Source organism: Rattus norvegicus, chromosome 10 (genome assembly GCF_021556685.1).
Source record: "Rattus norvegicus strain SHRSP/BbbUtx chromosome 10, alternate assembly SHRSP_T2T, whole genome shotgun sequence".
Taxonomy (NCBI): domain Eukaryota; kingdom Metazoa; phylum Chordata; class Mammalia; order Rodentia; family Muridae; genus Rattus; species Rattus norvegicus.
In genome coordinates, this window is record NC_141543.1 from 63,521,745 (window position 1) to 63,541,068 (window position 19,324).

General features: G+C 51.2%; 1 protein-coding gene, 1 long non-coding RNA gene and 1 other non-coding gene across 6 annotated transcripts; 2 read left to right on the plus strand and 1 right to left on the minus strand.

Annotated features, from left to right (window-relative positions):
* The first annotated feature begins 415 nt into the window (after positions 1-415).
* P2rx1 (purinergic receptor P2X 1) lies at positions 416-15,751 on the plus strand. Of its 4 annotated transcripts, none has more exons than XM_087569950.1 (12): positions 416-1,054; positions 8,719-8,866; positions 9,028-9,099; positions 9,493-9,562; positions 9,748-9,844; positions 10,148-10,228; positions 10,467-10,608; positions 13,036-13,163; positions 13,495-13,585; positions 13,956-14,021; positions 14,372-14,473; positions 14,616-15,751. In XM_087569950.1, the coding sequence occupies exons 3-12, from the start codon at positions 9,049-9,051 to the stop codon at positions 14,679-14,681; spliced, it is 894 nt and encodes a 297-aa protein (XP_087426076.1). In that variant the 5' UTR covers positions 416-1,054; positions 8,719-8,866; positions 9,028-9,048; the 3' UTR covers positions 14,682-15,751.
* LOC148002953 (uncharacterized) lies at positions 3,085-16,698 on the minus strand. The gene is made up of 3 exons (XR_015631791.1): positions 16,630-16,698; positions 4,238-4,639; positions 3,085-3,256 (listed from the first exon to the last, which is right to left on the minus strand). It is a non-coding gene; the product is annotated as an uncharacterized LOC148002953 (long non-coding RNA).
* Positions 6,304-6,377, plus strand: Trnai-aau (transfer RNA isoleucine (anticodon AAU)). The gene has a single exon. It is a non-coding gene; the product is annotated as a tRNA-Ile (tRNA).
* Positions 16,699-19,324: the final 2,626 nt, after the last annotated feature.

The following is a 19,324-nucleotide window of genomic DNA, read 5'->3' on the forward strand; positions in this document are numbered from 1 at the left end:
GGCCAGGCTTGGATTTGACGGGACTGATGAATGGGGAGCATCCAAGGGCAGCTCTGGGCTACAGGACTTGACATCCACTTCTGCCTGTCTCCCTACAGGTCCCCAGGACTGAGCTGTCTACTCTGAGACTGTGGGTGTAGAGATGGATGTAACACTCTGACGGATTTCATCTCAAGTCCTGCCCGGACCCTCCAGTTCTGTCCTGTCAGGTTCCTGGAATGGGGGTAGCCAGTAGCTTTATCTCTGGCCCTGTGGCTGGTGGCCATGGTGGTTTCCTGAGAGCAGCTCCTGTTTCCGGAGGCCCAGCAGGGCCCAGGCGGAGCCTAAAGGGGTAGTGGGGCTGGGCCTGGGTGGCCTCACTGGCTCCGCCTCTGTCTATCTTTGGGAATTTATTTCACCGGCACCACGGGCCGGTACTCCACTGCCTGCCAGCAGCCAAAAGCTGTTCTGATCACCCAGGGTTTTTCCTCCCAACCCAGACCCCACCATCGAACCTCCAACTCTGGTCCCACCTAGCCTGCTCTGTCCTTAAGGGGCCGGGAAGCCCCAGTCACTCCACTGCTATTGTAGATGCAGATGGTGGCCTGCCCTTGACCATAGAGGCCGTGTGGGGTGTTCATCTCTGAGCCCCTTCTGGCCCACCATGGCTCGGCGGCTGCAAGATGAGCTGTCAGCCTTCTTCTTTGAATATGACACTCCCCGGATGGTGCTGGTACGAAACAAGAAGGTGGGAGTCATTTTCCGTCTGATCCAGTTGGTGGTTCTGGTCTACGTCATTGGGTGAGTCTAAGTCCCCCTCCCACCACCTTTGGGCGCCTGTCCTCTACATGTGCCAATCCTGAGAGCTCTGGGGTACTGAGGAACCCCTCATCTCTCTATGCACTGCCAAGTTCTGGTGAGCCTCCATGCTATTAAGAAGAAATAGGCCCTGTCAGCCCACTGTCAAGATGGAGACATCATCACAGGATAGGACATACTTCTCTGGGTGCATGATGACCAAGAGGCAACACCGTTGTGGGTCCTGAGGAAGTGACACGGCAACTGGTCCTTTCTAGTGAGTGAGTGGTACTCCCTGCTAGAGCCCTTTTCACCTCCACCTTCCCACATGCAGCCGAGACAAAGCGACACCCCATTTTACTCGCCAGAAGACAGGCTCTGTTCCCATCTCTCCAGTCTGAACAAAGGACAACCTGGGATATCCAGGCCCCTGGGAACTAAAAGGCAACTGGATTCTGAACACTTAGCATCTTGACGGAGGCACAGAAGAAGTCTCCATTCCTAAGTGTGGCGTCTCCTCCCCGGCACAGGGTCAGAGCAGCACAGGTCTCCCTCAGCCATCTGGCTAGCCTGGGAATGATGCAAAGGCTAGGTTGTCCTGGATCTTGCATGTTGCTATGTGTTGTGTGGCCTAGCGTGGTGCTAAGTGACTGCCCATGTCCTGAATGTTTAGCCATGTACCATTGGCTTTATGTACCTGTGCTGGATGTGCAAACATATGGCTGTGGCTCTGTCTGCCCTGGGTCTGAGGTAGTTGGGTACCTGAGGCATCGCCACATGTCAGGGACATCATGTTTACTCACAGTTGTGATAAAAAGAGCCCCTGGAGACCCTGGAGTCACTAAAAGGGTTGGGTCCTAATGGGAGCCTGGGAGCACCCAGCAGTCCAGCCTGACTGCTGTGTGGTTCTGAGGGTGCTGCACATTCCCATGTAGGGGAACCGGAACTAAGGGCCCAAAGAGCTACTCATGTGGTACTAACCTTTTGGGAGGGCCTAGCCCCTAGAACAGACTTTCTTCTCTTCACTGGGTCCCTAAGATTCAGAGCTGGTCAGAGGCAGCCAAGGCTAGGATCCTTTGGATGCACCTCGGGCTCTGTCTCCCTCTCGGTCACAAATCAATGTAGTCAAGCTTAGGAGGAAAACTAAGGCCGAGAGGAGCCCCGGGCCTTTGCTCTGCCTCCTCCCTTCCCACCCCCCACAAGGCTTCTAGGAAACTTCCTGATGGGCGCCAATAACCACATGTTGAGCACATGAGGAGTGTAAATGTCCGCCATTAGTTTTTTCCTAGTTCCTCCAAGAAGGGGAAGTCACTACTCAAGCTTAGCCTGTTTCTCACTTGGGGAGACCAAAATGGTTATCCCGACTCAGGCCCCAGGGGCTCTTTACTGTGTTTTCAGAGCTGTGGCTATGAGCAGTTCCTGGCTGTCACAGTGTCAGGACAGAAGGGACAGTCTACCCATCCCAGCTCTGCTGCAAGCTGAGTCCCTTCTGCACCTTAGTCCTGATCCCTACCTCCTGCGACAGGAACCTCACTCCATCCCTCTTTCCTGTCTTCTGCCCTGAGATGGTCTATCAGTTTCAAATGGAGGTAGTTCTTGTTGGTGTGAGGGTGGGGGTATTGGAGGTGAGGGAGGCGACTAGTCTCACTAAAATGCCCAGTTCGCACAGCAGAGCCAAAGGCAAGGTCTTCAGGTCCCCAAACCCAGGCTTCCCTGCCCACTGGGGCACTTGCTAGCTCTAGCTATGGCACCTACTGCCTCTGTCGCCCTCATCTGGCCACTGCCTGATGCTACATTGACTTCTGAGCCTGGGCATTGCCAGCCTCAGTTCCCCCACTGTTACATGGGACAGCGGTTGGAGAGGACCATGCTCTTCCTTGTGAAGGGAAAAGGGCTTGCTATAAGGATCCTCTTCTTTGCTAGGTATCTGTGTGTTTGCCTGGATGTCTGGTCCTGTGGGTGCTGAAGGGAAGTTGGGGGTTCCCCTGGCTCTTCTGGAACTCACTGTGTTCTGGGTTCATACTCACAGATATCCACTTGCCTCTGCCCCCCAAGTGCTAGGAGTAAAGATGTGTGCTAGCATGTCTGACTCTAGCTGAATGTTTTGTTCAGTGACTGGAACTTGCATGAGACTGACTTCAAATACCATTATACCTTCTCTTTTAATTAACTTTTAATAGGCATTTTTTTTCTTTTTTTCGGAGCTGGGGACCGAACCCAGGGCCTTGCGCTTGCTAGGCAAGTTCTCTACCACTGAGCTAAATCCCCAACCCTTAATTAACTTTTTAAAAAAAGTAATTATTTTTTAAAGATTTATTTATTATATATAAGTACACTGTAGCTGTCTTCAGACACACCAGAAGTGGGCATCAGACTCCATTACAGATGGTTGTGAGCTACCATGTGGTTGCTGGGAATTGAACTCAGGACCTTTGGAAGAGCAGTCAGTGCTCTTAACCTCTGAGCCATCGCTCCAGACCTGGAAAGTAATTTTTTAATTTTGTGTGAATCAGTGTTTTGCCTGTGTGTAAGTTTGTGTCAGATCTTGGAGTTACAGACAGTTGTGAGCTGTTGTGTGGGTGCTAGGAATTGAACCTGGGTCTTCTGGAAGAGAAGTCAGTGCTCTTAACTGCTGAGCCAACTCTCCAGCCCCCTCTTTTAATTAACTTGTCTTTCATTTATTTGATGTTCAGAATTAAACCCAGGGTCTTGAGCATGTTAATTGCACTCCCTGACCACCGAGCTATTCCTTAGTTTTTATAAACACACACACAAACTCATGGATGCAACACACACACACACACACACACACACACACACACACACACACACACACGCATGCACACACACCATAATTCTAATCAGGCATGTTGGTATTTACCTATAATCCCAGCACTCGGTATCATAAATTCAAGGTTAGCCTGGGCTACACGGTGAGTTCCAAGCCAGTTTGGAGTACACGATAATACTGTCTCAAATCAAAAAGCCTCACAGGCATGTTGTCCTTATAATTCACAAGGTTGTATCATTACATTTCTGTCACTCAAAAAAATCACTCCCCCTTCTCCTCGCTGCTTGCCTATTCTGGGCATTTCCTATAAATAGAAGCCATGTGCCTTTTTGTATCTGGATTCTTCCTCTTGTGTTGCTTGTGACATGTACCAGTGCCCCAGTGCTTTTTATGGCCAAATAATACTCCATTGCGTCTTGTTTATTAGACGACCTGTGGTTGGACATTTTAGGCTGGTCCCACTTTTTGGCTCCTAAAAGCACTGCTACCCTGCGTCTTTGTGGACCAGTACTTTGGTGGATTTTTTTCCTCTAAGGTATACAGGTAGTAGTGGTGTAAGGTCAAGTGAAATCCCATATTTCAGATTTTCCAAACAGTCTGTTACGTCAGAGATGCCTATGAGATGTCTGGTGTGGACAGTGGATGTAGGGCCCCAAGTATATTAATTACCTAAGTAATTAACTAAGGTGGAAGGGGTCTATTTTGGTTTATGGTTGGAGGATACAGTCAATCATGATGGTGAAGGCATGGTGGCGGTAGCTCTGGCTGCAGTGGCAGGAACTGGGATGGCCGGTCTCCTCAGGAAGCAGTGAGAATGCTGGCTTGCTTTCTCTTTCGTAGTCAGCTCACAAGTGGTGCTGCCCACACTCAGGGTGGGCATTCCCAGCTAAGTTAAACCTTCCTCTCTGGGGATGTAGCTCAGTTGAGATAGTGTTTGCACAGCTTGGATGAAGCCCTGGATTCTGTCCCCAGTTCACACAGACGTGGGTGGGGTGTGTCCCTGCAGTCCCAGTACTCAGCAGGTGGACGCAGGAGTTCAAGGTAGTCCTCAGCTACACAGCGAGTCTGAGCCTAAGAAGGGATGTTTGAGACTTTGTTTCAAATGGTCCAAACAACAAAGACAGCTTCTCCCCACCTACAACTTCTCCCCGCCCACACACACACACCCAAATTAGCTTACTGCTTTGGGATTCAGCCTCATCCACGTTCTCAGGACAGAGACATAAGGATGTCAAGTTCTGTGCCATATACGAACAGGAATGACCCGGTGGCCCAGTTCCCAAAAGAGCTTCTATACCCCGTGAGACCTCATGATCTTGGTCCCTACTGGCTGCATTTCTCTTAGCGTCCTCAATTCCCACCATAAAGGCTTATTACGCTTACAGCATCCAAGGGCTTCTCTAGCCCACAGCTCCAAACTCTGCCACAGACCGGTTTCAAAGGCCTAGGGTATACACGGTCAGTCTTATCTAAGCAATGGCCCCATTCCTCAGTACCCAGATACGTGGTAGGAAAGGTCCTCTACAGGAACAGCACTGACAGAACGCATGTGTAGCACAGAAGGGGAGTGGCTACATGGACTCACACAATAGATACGGGACAGGTAGTTTAACCTCGGCTCTCTGCATGTGCTGAGGCTGACAGCTTCGTAGCTGATCAGTCCGTGAAGCTATACCTCAGGGATCCCGATATGGCATGGGAGGCCTGGAAAATTCCTGGAGAGTCACTGGTTCTCAGCTCACATTGGAAGACCAAGGAAGGTAGGGTGTGGTGTCAGCGGAGGATGTCAGCCACAGCAATGGTACACACTCCAGGAGGAAGTGAAGACAGACAGACCACACTGCTTCTTCTCCGACTTCTTTGTCCCTGGGCCTGTGGGAAGGGACTGCTCACTCTGAGTTAACCTGCCCTTTCCGTTACTCCTCAGTGGGCAGGTCCTGAGGGAGTCTGCTAGGTGACTCCAGACGCAATCAAACTGATGACACACAACGCACCCAGAGCTGTAAGCATCTATGCGGACTTCTTGAGGGCAGGCTCGTGGATTTTGCTCACTTCTGTGGTTTTAGTGTCAAGAACAGTGCCTGGCCCAGAAGACGGGCTTAGTACATCTCTGTTTGTTGAGTGATAACTAGATGCATGGGGCCGAGTCGTAGGGGCGGAGCACAGGCATGGTGGGTAGATCTTGAGGCAAGTGTACATGAAGCAGCTCATCAGAGCTCACCCTGGGCTGAGAATGGAGACCCCAGGGAGGGAAGGCTATGACGAGAGAGTTTCATTTCCATGTGTCTGTGACACGCCAGGTACTTTATTAATTTACTTGCAGAGAACTCATAGAGCCCTCTCCAGGCAATTACCAAGATGTTTTCGTCTTTGTGGGCCAGGCCTGTGTATACAACCTTGTTAGAGATTTGGCGAGTGGACATTACCTTCCAGGCAGGGCATCCTCTATTTTACTGTGAAGGCTGGGAGCTCAGAGAGGTTTAACCTCGAGTTTGAAGCCATACATCTGGCATGTCTAATACATGGGCCACTTCACTATGCGTCTTCTTTGAGAAGGGAGCCCCCAGGAGAGCTGCAGAGACCGGCAAGGGTAATTCCTGGAAGTTGAGGGTGAAGATGGTAGTGTCTCTGACCTCAGACCTCTTTGATGACCTTTCCGGAGTGGCAACCATAAGGCCAGGCCAAGGGATGGCTTTGGAAGAGCTGGTCCAGCAGTTAAGAGTGTGTACTGAGTTGGCCGGTTAGCTCAGTTGGTTAGAGCGTGGTGCTAATAACGCCAAGGTCGCGGGTTCGATCCCCGTTCGGGCCACTAGTTGAAGTCTCCATTTTCCTTCTGGGGCTGGGGATTTAGCTCAGTGGTAGAGCGCTTGCCTAGGAAGCACAAGGCCCTGGGTTCGGTCCCCAGCTCCGAAAAAAAGACCAAAAAAAAAAAAAAAGAGTGTGTACTGCTTGCACAGAGGACCCGAGTTCAGTTCCCAGGACTTATTTCACATGGGCAGTCACACTCACCGGTAATTCTGGCTTCACAGGGTTCAATGCCTTGTTTTAGTCTTCATGGTTATCTATAGTTATGTACACACACACACACACACACACACACACACACACACAGTTAAAAATAAAATCTTTTAAAAAGACATAGCTTTGGAATGACAGACCTAGTGCTGTCGTGCCAAAGTTATTATTATCAGAACCGAGGTCACAAATGCCAGACTTGACATTTCCTTTTGACCCCCCAGAACAGCAGGCAGACACAGCTCAGAAACTGTGTAATGGTCCCAATCATAGCTAGAGCAGAAGCAGCTCCTGAAAGACACGCCCACACCGGTGCTGAGCCACCCTGGGTGGGAGGCCTCCAGCCTGGGTCTGCTCCTGTTTGACCTCTGACTTTCTGGAGTGGGGAATGCTCAGACTTCAGATTCTCCGTCTGCTGTGTAATGTGTTGTTATTGGGCGAAGGGAGAAACTGGGGTTCTGAGGATAGAGATGTGAAGTGGAGACCAGTGGCTTCTCTAGGCTTAGAATGTGCAGCAGCCCCTTTAAGCTGGGGTGCAGAGCAGAGGCCTGACTGGAGAAAGGGACCATGGGAGTGAGGAACCTTTCTGTTGTCTCCCAGCAGGGCAGCCTGGCAGGCAGCCTCAGAAGAACCTAGACCTTTGTTTGGCTTCACCTGTTGCTATTTGGAACCTGCAGGGGGCAGCAGTGACCACGCTTAGACTTGGAAGAGGGATAGGTTCCAGCGCAGGCTTCTAGTCGATGATTAAAGTAGGACAGTGGTCCAGCTGCTTCCCTGGAGCCCCGGACAGGGAAAAGACAGTGACTCTGGGAGTAAGGCTTAGAGAGTCCCCATCCCCAGAGTAGATGACTCCGAGCTCTTTGTCTAAGTAAGGGAAAGAACGGCAGGAAGAGAGCATACACTCCTACCATCTTCTCCCTGCAGAGGACCGTGGGTACATACTCCGGTGGGCAACACACCCTAAATCTACAGTCTCTTCTAAAGGAAGAGGCTCTCCTCAGACAGAAGTGCGATACAAAATTTCCAGTGTAAGCATTGGAAACGAAACCTAAGCTAACAGTGGAATAAACTTCCTTAGCTCATGTTCTAGTAAAGCCCAGCAACTGGGTCCCCCCACCCCTCAAGGGCTCCAGCAATATGGTCAGGAGTCTGGTCCTCTTCATCTTCTGCTTCTATCCTCAGGTTGGTGCTTGGAGATGGCAAAATGACTGCCAGTAGTGTTGGTCTCCCAGGTGTGTGCCCTGCTTAGCATCCACACAGAGGAAGTAAATCCTGGTAGATTTTTCCTAAGAAATCTCAAGAAAAAAGAAATCTGGCTTTGCTACTGACACTCCTCTGATGACAGTTAGACTCACTATTTCTGCCACAAGGGTGGGACATTGATCAGCAAACCTTGGCCATGTGCCCATTCCTGAGGGTGAGGTCTGTCCCACTGAGCCTTCTTGAGTAAATGTGAACCACTCACATAACAATTTGGGAGAGGGGGCTGGATGCTGCAAGGTGGGGTTACAGTCTCTAGCCCCATGTCCTGGCTACACAGAGAGAGGAGTTCTCATCCTCCCTGTCTACATAGAATGATAGCTCGGACTTTGCTAGCGCCAGCTAGCATCCTAAGCAACTTCTTTGCATTAACTCACTTGACAGACTAGTACTAGTGTCATTCCCGATGTACAGATGAGGAAGATGAAGAATCTACTCCACACGTCACAGCACCGGGGAGCAGCCCTAGGAGGCAAAGCCAGTCGCCTGGGCAGTCCTCATACTTTGATGGAAGTCTTGTGGAAAGAAACAGAGTGTTGGGAAGGAGGATTGGGGTCAAGAGCTGGCCAGGGGCCCTGGAAAATAGCTCTTGGAGAAGGACTAGGAGAGACAGTCAGTAGCTGCATGGGTTGGTCTCCTCCTTGGCTGAGGTGGAGTAGTGGTAAATTAGGCACCGGCCAGCAGGGGGCAGCAGGCAAGGCTGTCTTGGCTGCAGTCTGGGAAACTACTTGGGAACCAAAGAGACTCAGAAATGTTTCCAAGGTGGACAAGAGGATGCCAGAAAAGACAGAGGCCTTCCCAGCCACCTGCATCCTTGGATGTCCTGTCTAACAGTACACAGAACCCTAACTCCCCTGTTTCCCCTGGCTCGGCAGGTGGGTGTTTGTCTATGAAAAAGGATACCAGACCTCAAGTGACCTCATCAGCAGTGTGTCCGTGAAGCTCAAGGGCTTGGCTGTGACCCAGCTCCAGGGCCTGGGACCCCAGGTCTGGGACGTGGCTGACTATGTCTTCCCAGCACACGTAAGCTGCACTATCCTTCCTCCCATAAGCCTTGGCAGGCTCTGTGAAGGACCAGTCCAGCTCCATGCTCTCTGGGCCTCAGTCTCCCTTACTGTGAGACTCCACCGTGGTACCATGGAGCTACCAATTCTCATCCTCACCTCTCTGCCCTTCACATCCAGGGGGACAGCTCCTTTGTAGTTATGACCAACTTCATCGTGACCCCTCAGCAGACTCAAGGCCATTGTGCAGAGGTGAGGACCCCACCCTTCTCCTGGACCCACAGGGGAGGTAACATAATGGAATCTCCTTGGACCTTGGTGGTAATGTGGAATGAGCTTTCTGATTATGTTAATGATGTAATGTTTGACAGAGAGTCATACAAAATAACCCCCAGACACTGATAGTGCCATTGTTGGGCACTGGGCCTCGCCATCCCAACTGCCACTCCCCTGCCAGTGGACACTGGCACTTGTCAGCTAGGCAGAGACATAGATAAATGTGAAAGAAGGAGGCTGAGAGCAGAGGCCTCCTATGGAATAGAAGATTTTGCCCCATGTCTACACTGTGGCCCTGGGGGGGATAGGAAAGGGTCCTCCTTAGGACCAACCACAGGGTCTGGGGCCAGCAGCTCTCCCATCCCCCAGAACCCAGAAGGTGGCATATGCCAGGATGACAGTGGCTGCACTCCAGGAAAAGCAGAAAGGAAAGCCCAAGGTAAGACCAGCCCCTTCCTGCCACCTCCACAGCCACCTTGTCTGTGTCTGCCTCTCTCTGCACCCCATTCCCCACCAAGCTGTTCTCCACTGAGAGACTCTGCCCATTCTCATCCTGGCTTTCATCTACCATGAGGTGGAAGCCCAGAATGGGGTGGGAACCCAGGGGCTCCTGTCTCCCTACAGGTATTCGCACAGGCAACTGTGTGCCCTTCAATGGCACTGTGAAGACATGTGAGATCTTTGGTTGGTGTCCTGTAGAGGTGGATGACAAGATCCCAAGGTAACCGATGTCTTCTCCTTCAAGGGAGCTAGAGACAGGGTTCAGGCCCACAGACATCCAGATCTGGCAAGAATGGGTTTCTTCTATTTCTGATCCCACCTCTCACCCTAACCACATGGCCCAGGCCCAAGAGTCTCCCTGGTCTAGGAGCCTGTAAGGCCCTGTGCCATCTGCAGCATGGCCACTCCAACCCCACCACACATCAGTGCGCTCTGCAGGAAAAACCCTGTGCTCCCTGCCAAGCTCTTCGGGGCATACGAACAGTCTTGGGGAAGGGCACTGAGTGAATGCTGTCTCCCCCAGCCCTGCTCTTCTTCGTGAGGCTGAGAACTTCACCCTCTTCATCAAAAACAGCATCAGCTTTCCACGCTTCAAGGTCAACAGGTTCGTGGGAAAGGAGGGCAGAGATGCAGGTGGCTTGACACAGCTGCAGTCGCTCTCACACACTCTCTCTCCACCCCGGCTGCTTGCGTTCTGGAGGCAGCAGTGTTAGCCCTGCCTCCTGGAGAGCAGACTTTTCTGGGAGAAGGATACTCTGTAGAGTTCTTGGGGGTTCCTAGTGCTGAGTGAAGTGAGGACCCTCCCAGCTGGCACATGGCTGCTACCCATGCCCTCCACACAGGCGCAACCTGGTAGAGGAGGTGAACGGCACCTACATGAAGAAGTGCCTCTATCACAAGATTCAACACCCCCTGTGCCCAGTCTTCAACCTTGGCTATGTGGTGCGAGAGTCAGGCCAGGACTTCCGCAGCCTTGCTGAGAAGGTATGGATGGGATGGGAGGGTGGGCGCCAGCAAGGAGGGGACAGCTGGGTGTCACGACACAGGCTGACAGCCCCATTCTGCCTCCCCCTGACACAGGCCAAGTGTGTGCATGAAACTGTCCCCTAGATCCAGATCTCCCAAGGGTCCTTTGCAGGTCCTCCTGGTCTGAACCTGCCATAGAGAAGGAGGTGCTAAGAATGAAGAGATGTGGGCATGTGGGCAGACATCACTTCCATGTTCGATGGTTCCTTCCTTTTTTTCCTTTTTCCTTCTTTCCTCTTCCCTCTCTCCATCTCTCTCTCTCTCTCTCTCTCTCTCTCTCTCTCTCTCTCTCTCTCTCTCTTCCTCCTCCTCCTCTTCTTCCTCCTCCTCTTCCTCCTCCTCTTCCTTCTTCTTCATTTTGTTTTGGGTCAGGGTCTCCCTGTGTAGCCTGGGTTAGCCTCAAACTCCTAATCCTCTCGCATCTGCGTACTCAATGAAGAGTACAGTGTCACCACACCCGGTTTATTTTTAATTTTTTTTTCTGCTGAGGATGGGCCTCACAGTGCTCAGTGGTGTACCCCAACACTGAGCTGTACTACAGCCTAAAATCACTGGAATATTTTGTGTGTTTTTTTTTCTCCATGGTGGGGATGGAACTCACATGTCCCCTGGATTCCCTTTGTAAGACTCTCAAAGATGCAGCCTGGGTTCAAATCCCACTCTGACTTCCATCCAGTGTGCCCTCAGATGGGTCTCTTAAGTTCAGCATGTCTGAGAATTGTCACTGAAGACACTAATAGCACCATTCCTTCCAATGGGGGTGCTGTGAGGATGAAGTGAGCACGCACCCGTTGGTTAGCACTCAGCTCTGCTTTACTGGGACAATTCTATACCCTGCTCTCGCTGGATCCTTCTTGCCCCTGCTTCTGCAGCTGCCTATGTGGAAATGGTAACCAGTCTTTTTTTCTGTGAGATCACCAACATGCCTCACTTAAGACACTTGTGTATGGCAGAGGTCTGCAGAGGTTTGCTTTCAAGAACCACATGGAGGTGGAAGCAGCCAGACAGTGGTTAACTGTGGATGTTCAAGCATCAGTTTGCCTGACCCTATAGGGCTGTCACGCTTTACAGCCTGCCTGGTTCTAGAGCCCACACCTGCCCTCACCCACTGAGAGGTCTGGATCTCTGTTCCCATCTCCCTGCTGAGTGGCTCAGCTCCCTGCCCACTTCTCTAATCACCTCTCTGCTCTTGGCCCGAGCCACCCACCTGTCCTGTTCCTTGCCTCCCTTCACTCTCTGAAGTGTTTTCTGCTCAGACTTCACAGGGCCCTTCTAGTTCAAAGGCTGCCTGCTTTGTCTCCCACAGCACTGTGATTTGATCCAGGAACTAAGAAACAGTGATGAGTGCCAGATGGCTCTGTTCCCCTTGGACCTGACAGTCTTAGGGGACAGAAGTCGATAATAATCACACAGAATACACGTATGACAAGCCAGGTGTTCCAGCACACACCTGCAATTCTAGCACACGGGAGGCAGGAGCAGGGGATCACGAGTTCAAGGCCAGCCTAGGCTACACAGTAATACCCAGTCTCAAAAAACTAAGGAATGGAGAGATGGCTCAGCAGTTAAAAACACATGCTGTCCTTCCAGAGGACCTGCACCCATATCAGGTGGTTCACAACCTACCTATAACTTCAGCTTCAGGGAACCCAATGACATCTTCTGGACTCCGAGAGCCCCCACACACGGGGCAGACGTTCACCCAGATACATATACAAATAAAATGAAAAATAACAAAAGCCAGTCAACCAACTGAGCAACTGAAACCCAAAGGGGATAAATGGCCTAAAAGCAAACATGGGTTTTGTTTAGGAAAGAGTAAGCTGAGGTGGTGACAGTCAGGGAAGCCATCAATAAAAACAGCCAAATAATGAAAAAGAACAAGATTTCTGAAAGAAGAGGGGTTACAAAGGCCCTGTGATGGGAAACACTCGGTGTATTCTAGAAAGATCGCTCAGTGATGGGAGGAGGTGAGAGCAGAGAGGCGGCAGACCTCAGTGTCCCTTCTCAAATACAGAATATCCTCTCTGAGATTGTGCAGATGGGAACAAAGTGGCTAAATGGGTGGTACTTGGTTGAAAACCTAACAATTTGACTTTAATACCTGGTCCCACGTGGTAGATGGTGGAAGCTCACCCTTGCAAATGTCCTCTGAACTCCACAGTCACAGATGTACACAGAGTGTATGTATCCACACGCAAAATAACAATGTAAAACAATGTTTCAAGGAGAGTAGGGTCCGTTTATAAGACAGTTTTCCTTGTTGCTAGTTTTGTTGTTGTCGTTTTGTTTTGTCCTCTTTTAAACTCATGAAGCCATCTTGCCAGCCTGGATAGGAGTTTTAGAATCCTGAAGCCCAGAGCTTATGTTCCTGTGTCCCGGCAGGGTGGGGTGGTTGGTATCACCATTGACTGGAAGTGTGATCTGGACTGGCACGTTCGGCACTGCAAACCCATCTACCAGTTCCACGGACTGTATGGGGAGAAGAACCTGTCTCCAGGCTTCAACTTCAGGTACCTCACTGGCCCCTGCCTATTTCTGGAATGACATGGGTCGACAAATGTTCCCAGAGGGGACCAGAGGACCCTAGATGGCCACCATTCTGTGTGAGTTGTCAAACAGGAAGCTAGCAGGAAACAAAGCCTTAAATGTTTGAGTCCCCAGGCCTGGGTCTCTACCCCTTGGAGTTCCCTTTGGTGGGAGTCAAGAAAGGGTTGAATACCACTCTCATGGACGGAGGCATTCTTCTTGAGCAGTACTGGAAGGTCCTTTCCTAACGCTCTGGCACCCAGTGTGTTTTTGTCTCCTGCTACCTGTCTGTCCCCACCCCCCACCCACCCCCAGATTTGCCAGGCATTTCGTGCAGAATGGGACAAACCGTCGTCACCTCTTCAAGGTGTTTGGGATTCACTTTGATATCCTTGTGGATGGCAAGGTAAGTATCGCATGTGAGGGGGCAGCTGCCAAGGGACCTTCCTGCTTTGGACGTCTATTGTTATGGATAAATGACAAAATGGGATGGGTGTGATCAGAGATCTGCTTTTAATGACCATGGACAGACGTGGGTGATGACCCTGGCCAGGTATTGAGCCACTGCCATGGCTCTCCTACCATCTCCTTGGGTCTAGGGGAACAGGGTTAGTGTCGAAAGCTCAGGTTTACTGACCTGAAGCTGGCTCTCAGGAAAGCCGCAGCCTTGGACCACTGGCAGTGGGAATAGTGTGGAGTTGTGGGAGGAGGGCTTGACCCTTTCTATCTGGGCCCCTTCTGTTGATCTGGTTCTCCCCTGGACCCTACCCCCCCAGGCTGGGAAGTTTGACATCATCCCTACTATGACTACTATCGGTTCTGGGATTGGCATCTTTGGAGTGGTAAGTACCGGGGACACATGTTTGCTGTCTGGAGTTCAGCTGCTCCTCTTCTACGCTCAGAAGCAGAATCTCAAAATGTGACCACAGCTACCTTTCATGAATGAACAGCAGCTGCTTTCCCCAGGATGTACCTGGGGAAACTGAGGCTTGGAGTTAAGGCAGGAGAGAGGTCAGATGGGCTGACTGGGTCCCAGGAGGGGCTTGTAGCACCTTATCCTGTCTTCAGGAAACTAGGGTCTAGAGTGGCAGGATCCAGGCAGGACCGCAGGCAGTAGGGACCACTGTAGGACATGGGAGGTCTGTATCTGCCCCAGATTCCCGTTCTTATCTCTGCCCCTCCATGTCCTCAGGCCACAGTGCTTTGTGATCTCTTATTGCTCCACATCCTGCCTAAGAGGCACTACTACAAGCAGAAGAAGTTCAAATATGCCGAGGACATGGGGCCGGGAGAGGTGAGTGAACTTCAGCGTCTTGAGCAGGTCCCTCCAAAGACCTCCAGCTTGTACAAGTGTTGGCAGGCGCTGTACTGCAGGGCTTGGTGCAGCAGGGCAGTGCTTCTGGGACCTGACTTGCATTTCCACATTGCGTACACAGGGTGAACATGACCCCGTGGCCACCAGCTCCACTCTGGGCCTGCAGGAGAACATGAGGACCTCCTGACCTTAGTCTTGAGATCCGGACTTGACGCAGTGTGTGGCTTCCGGCAAGGGCTGATGGCTTTGAGCCAGGGCAGAGGGCATTCCCAGAGGCTTTCCTGCAAGGCAGACACCAGTGGCCCTCTGGTTCAGCATGAAGACAGGCAAGACTTTGGATTTCAGAGCTCTGGTTTCAGTTCCACATGTCCCTTCCTGAGGGATGCCTCCTCCAGTTTTCACCAATTTGGGTTCATATGGCTGGGCCCCTCACACATCTATACTCTAGCTTTGTGCTTAAGGCTCAGGCTGTCATTGTCTTTCCCACAGCCTTACCTGCCTAGATTTGGGCTCTTCCACATGGTAGCCACTAGCCAGATGTGTCAGTTTGAACTTTAATTAAAATATAATAAAAAGATGGCTGGGTTGAACTAGTTACAGGGACACTTTTGGCCCGTGGCTGCCACACTGGATAACAATGGATGCTGTCATTGTAAGAAGTTCCGAAAGAATTCCTGGGGAGGCTCATCAACAGTGCAGGTGCCTGATACACACCCCCACCCCCTAAACCAGAAACGCAGGCCATTTTGTAGCTGAGGCTTAAGAATTGCTCTCCCAGAGCTTTCTGATTCTTAAGCTCCCAGTCAGCCTTGGGTCAGCACCAACTGGCAGGTGTAGGCACTGAGCAGGGTCTCAAACACCCACAGCATTTGTGTGGACAGCAAGTGTGTCGTGTGTTCTTGTGCCACAAAGAGATTCACGAACCCCCATGTGCACACACACCTCTACACATACCACCCTCCGCCCCCACTGTGGGAGGGAACAGCTTGGGCACTGCAAGCACAGCCATCTGAACACACCCACACTGCAAGGCAGGGACACACAGTCTCCATACAGTGTCATCCCAAGGGAGTCACACCAGACCAGCCCTTCTAGCCCCTGAACCTGACTCAGCTACCTCAGGTGGAGATGTAACCCTGGTGAATCCTGGCTCCTTGCCTGTGGCCCAGTCCCAGTTTCCATAGCCTGTCCAGCTTGGCCGGAACATGAGGGCTGAGGAGGCAAGGGGTGGGCCACAATAAAAAGAATGAGGACAAATAGCTGTTTTTTTTGCTTTCCTTTCAAGTCCGTCTGAAGTCCAGTGTGCTTGCCTGTGAGATGCACAGCTGTGCTGAGCAGCTAAGGTCCCTGTGGGAAGGCTGGTGAGGGATGCCTGGGGCAAGCTGGGCCAGTGAGTCTATAGCAGTCCCTGAGCCCTGTCTCTGCACAGCACAGGGCACCAGCGCTCTTCCCAATACCGAGGAGCACGCTCTTCTGGCTGTGGGGCAGTTGAGTACAGCAGAAGCAGCTTTGGGAGACATGGTTGAGGGAGGGGCTTGTCCCAGGGATCTGGGGACACTTCCCCAGACATGAGGCTTATGGCTGGAGAGTGGAGACGGCCACATAGGCACACCCTCTAGCCTGGGCTCACATCCAACCAGGGGTTCTGAGTACCTCCACCCCCACTCTGTCTAGACCAGTCTGTCCAGCACAAACTACTCATAGTGATGGATCTGTACTGTCCAATGTGGTGGCCACTTGCCAAGGGTAGCCTAGAGTCATTTCAGTTTTTAGTTTAGTTTTTTTTTTAAACAATGCCTTGTTACATGGCATGGTTTAAACACAGGATCCTCTTGCCTCAGCCTCTCAAATGCTAAGATAATGATATTCAGCACTATACCCAGTTCCGATTGTCTTTTGTTCACTAAAATAGCTGTACATAGCTATTTGACATGTAGTGGCTAGCAGAGTGGACAGCACGGACCAGTTGTTCTCTCAGACCTTGGCCTTCTGCCACCTTCCCCAGCCAAGAACCATCTACTCTCCTTGTTTCCAGTGCCCAAGGCCCATGCCTACTGTTCTTTTCCCCCTGTGTGGAAGAAAAAATTATCCAACTAGCCTGGTTCCTCGGGTCAAGGCGGCCTCCTCTCTCTTACCTCCTGCATGTTTTCCTCTCTTGCCTCCTTCTCTGGCTCATGTCCTGCAAGCCAGCCTACTCCCTCTTTATTGCCACCCTTCCAGAAAGACCAGTTTGCCCTTCTCAGTAGCTGGCATCCCCACCCCCACCACTTCCAGATGCCCTTGCCAAGGTCACCAGCAGACTCCTTGATGCAAAAGCCACAGGTACACTTGGGCCGCCATCTCGTTTGGCTCCCAGCATTTAACAGTTGTTCAAAGATTCCTTATAGCGGTAGCCAGTATAGCCTGTCCCGATTTCCTGGCAAGCATGAAGTGTAGGGGAAGAAGGCCGCTTGCAGCTCTCACACAGCTCACCCTGTGTCCTTGGTAAGTGGCTTCTCTCTAAGGCTGCTCTGTGTGTCAGGGTACTGGCAACCTCTGCTAAGGGTGAGGAAAAGGGACATGTGAAGTGCCCAAGGCAGTGCCTGGGACACACTATTGCCCATTGTTTCTGGAAATCACACACACACACACACACACACACACACACACACACACACACACACACACACGTCTTCTTGGTGCTATAACCCTTGCTCCTTGGTTGGACATTTGGTTGCTTATAATGGAGGTTGCCTTTCCATGCATGGTCTTTTGTTGTTGGTGGTGGTGGTGGCTTTTTTTTCTTTCTTTCCTTTTTTGTTTTGTTTTTTTTTGAGACAGGATTTTTTTCTATGAAGCTCTCAATGTCCTGGAACTCACTTTATAGACCAGGCTGGCCTTGAACTTGGAGATCCACCTACCTCTGCCTCCTGAGTGCTAGGATTAAAGGGATGTACCACCACTGGCCAGCACCTTTTCATGTTCTAGCTCTCAAGACTGGGCCTGGTTATGTGATAACATTCGAGTTGGTGGGATGTATGGTGAATGTTCTGTGACACTTTCTTTAAAAGAGCTAGTGTGGGGCTAGAGAGATGGCTCAGTGGTTAAGAGTGCACGCTGCTCTTACAGAGGATCCAGGTTCAGTTCCCAGCACCTACACAGTGGCTCACAACTATCCATAAGCAGACATAGATGCACACACATGCATATACACACACATATATATACATACATACATGCATACATACATACAGGTAAAATACTCATCCACATAAACAAATGCTTAAAAGAAAGAGTTAATTAACATTGACCCTTCGTTATTTCTCTCTATTCCAAATCCTGGAATACACTCGTGATAACTGGAGCTCTGGCCTCTAATTCAGAACCACGAGGACAAAGGCTAATTCCAGGGCTTCCTGGTGCAGGGGGTGGAGGGAGCCACAACTCAAAGGTTTTGTGGAGCAGAGCCACCATATCAGCCCAGAACTGTTTTCCAAGGTTTTCATGTAACATTTGTTGTTGTTGTTGCTGGGGACAAGGATTTTAGCTAAAAGTCCTCTTAGCCTTATTTCAGTAGATTTGCTTGAGTCTTTCCATGGCTCTACTCATGACTGTGGGTCCTCAAGGCTCTCAAAACTGTTGCTTCAATATTGGGGGATAGCTCAGCGATAGCACACTTGCTTAGAATGCAGGAAGCCCTGGAGTCAATCTTCAGAGCTGGGGGGGGGGGGATGTCTCTTAGTCCAGCTCTTTCCAATCCTCCAGTTGCTGGACCAAGTTAGTTATTCATTCAACAAACATATGCTGGACACTCATTAGGAGGTCAGGTTGTGCTGGAAGAATTCAGTACAACCCTTGCTCTCAAGAGTTCCTAGTCCAGACGGGACTCAGGTGAAGAGGTGCAGAGATCAGGAAAACACTGAGAAAGGGCTGCAGGCCATTCTGGGTATCCAGAAGGTCATAGGGAAGGCTTCTGAGCAGCAGAATCATTGAACTGAGTCCCAAGAGACAAGTGGGGTTTAGGCAGGCCAATGGTGAGGGGACCTATTTTAAAGGTGGTGGGAGCAATGAAAGATCCTAGGAAGCAGCTGTCTGGTTACCCCAGAAAGGTTAATGGGAAGTGATCCTGGATTGGGGTGGGGGTGGGGCTGCTACACTAATCAAGTGGAGGCATGACTGTGGAGTTCTGGAAGGGGTAGGAGGTGGAGAGATCTTTAGGGATCTTAATAGGCACATGGCAAACCCTTGTGCTACACCGGTTGGGTCAGAAAACCTGCTACACAGGTAACTCCTGGTTTCTAACTCCTGTTTGAGACAGAGACACAGGTGAGACCAGGTTGGAGACAGCAACATGGGTTTGGGTTTGAGGCAAGCATTGATGTGGGGGATCTCCAATAGACTAATAACCGCAGGATCGAACCAAGAGTCTGTGAGGGACCAAATTCCCAGGCATAACTGCAGTCAAGACCACTTGGTCCTGGAGGGCTCTTTTCCATTCCCTCGGCCCAGCTAGGGGATAGTTGCCTTCTGTTACTCTCCAAACCTGAGTGCAGCCCCACCCCAGCACTCTGATGAATCTCCCTCCTCCTTTCCTCCCCCAACCCCAGGAGAACACTCAACCTCTGGGCCTCCTCCTAGCACCGGGCCTCATCCCGAGGGAGGGATGCTCTTGCCTCTACAGACTAGGACACCGGATTGAGTACTCGAGAAAACCATCGAACGCGCCAGGCCAGGCTGACGGCCCACGACGTGGCCTGAGGGACGTCGGGTTCCCCTAGCCTGCTTGTCTGCGGGCGCCGGGGGCGTGACGCGTCGGGGCCCATCCGCAGGGCCCCTCCCGAGCCGCCTCCT

What these genes read in the sequence shown, in the direction of transcription:
- P2rx1 (XM_087569950.1), top strand. Translation starts at nt 9,049, where the DNA reads ATGACCAACTTCATCGTGACCCCTCAGCAGACTCAAGGCCATTGTGCA. An exon ending in GTGGATGACAAGATCCCAAG is followed by an intron (nt 9,845 to 10,147) that starts GTAACCGATGTC and finishes TGTCTCCCCCAG; the next exon opens with CCCTGCTCTTCTTCGTGAGG. An exon ending in TCTCCAGGCTTCAACTTCAG is followed by an intron (nt 13,164 to 13,494) that starts GTACCTCACTGG and finishes ACCCACCCCCAG; the next exon opens with ATTTGCCAGGCATTTCGTGC.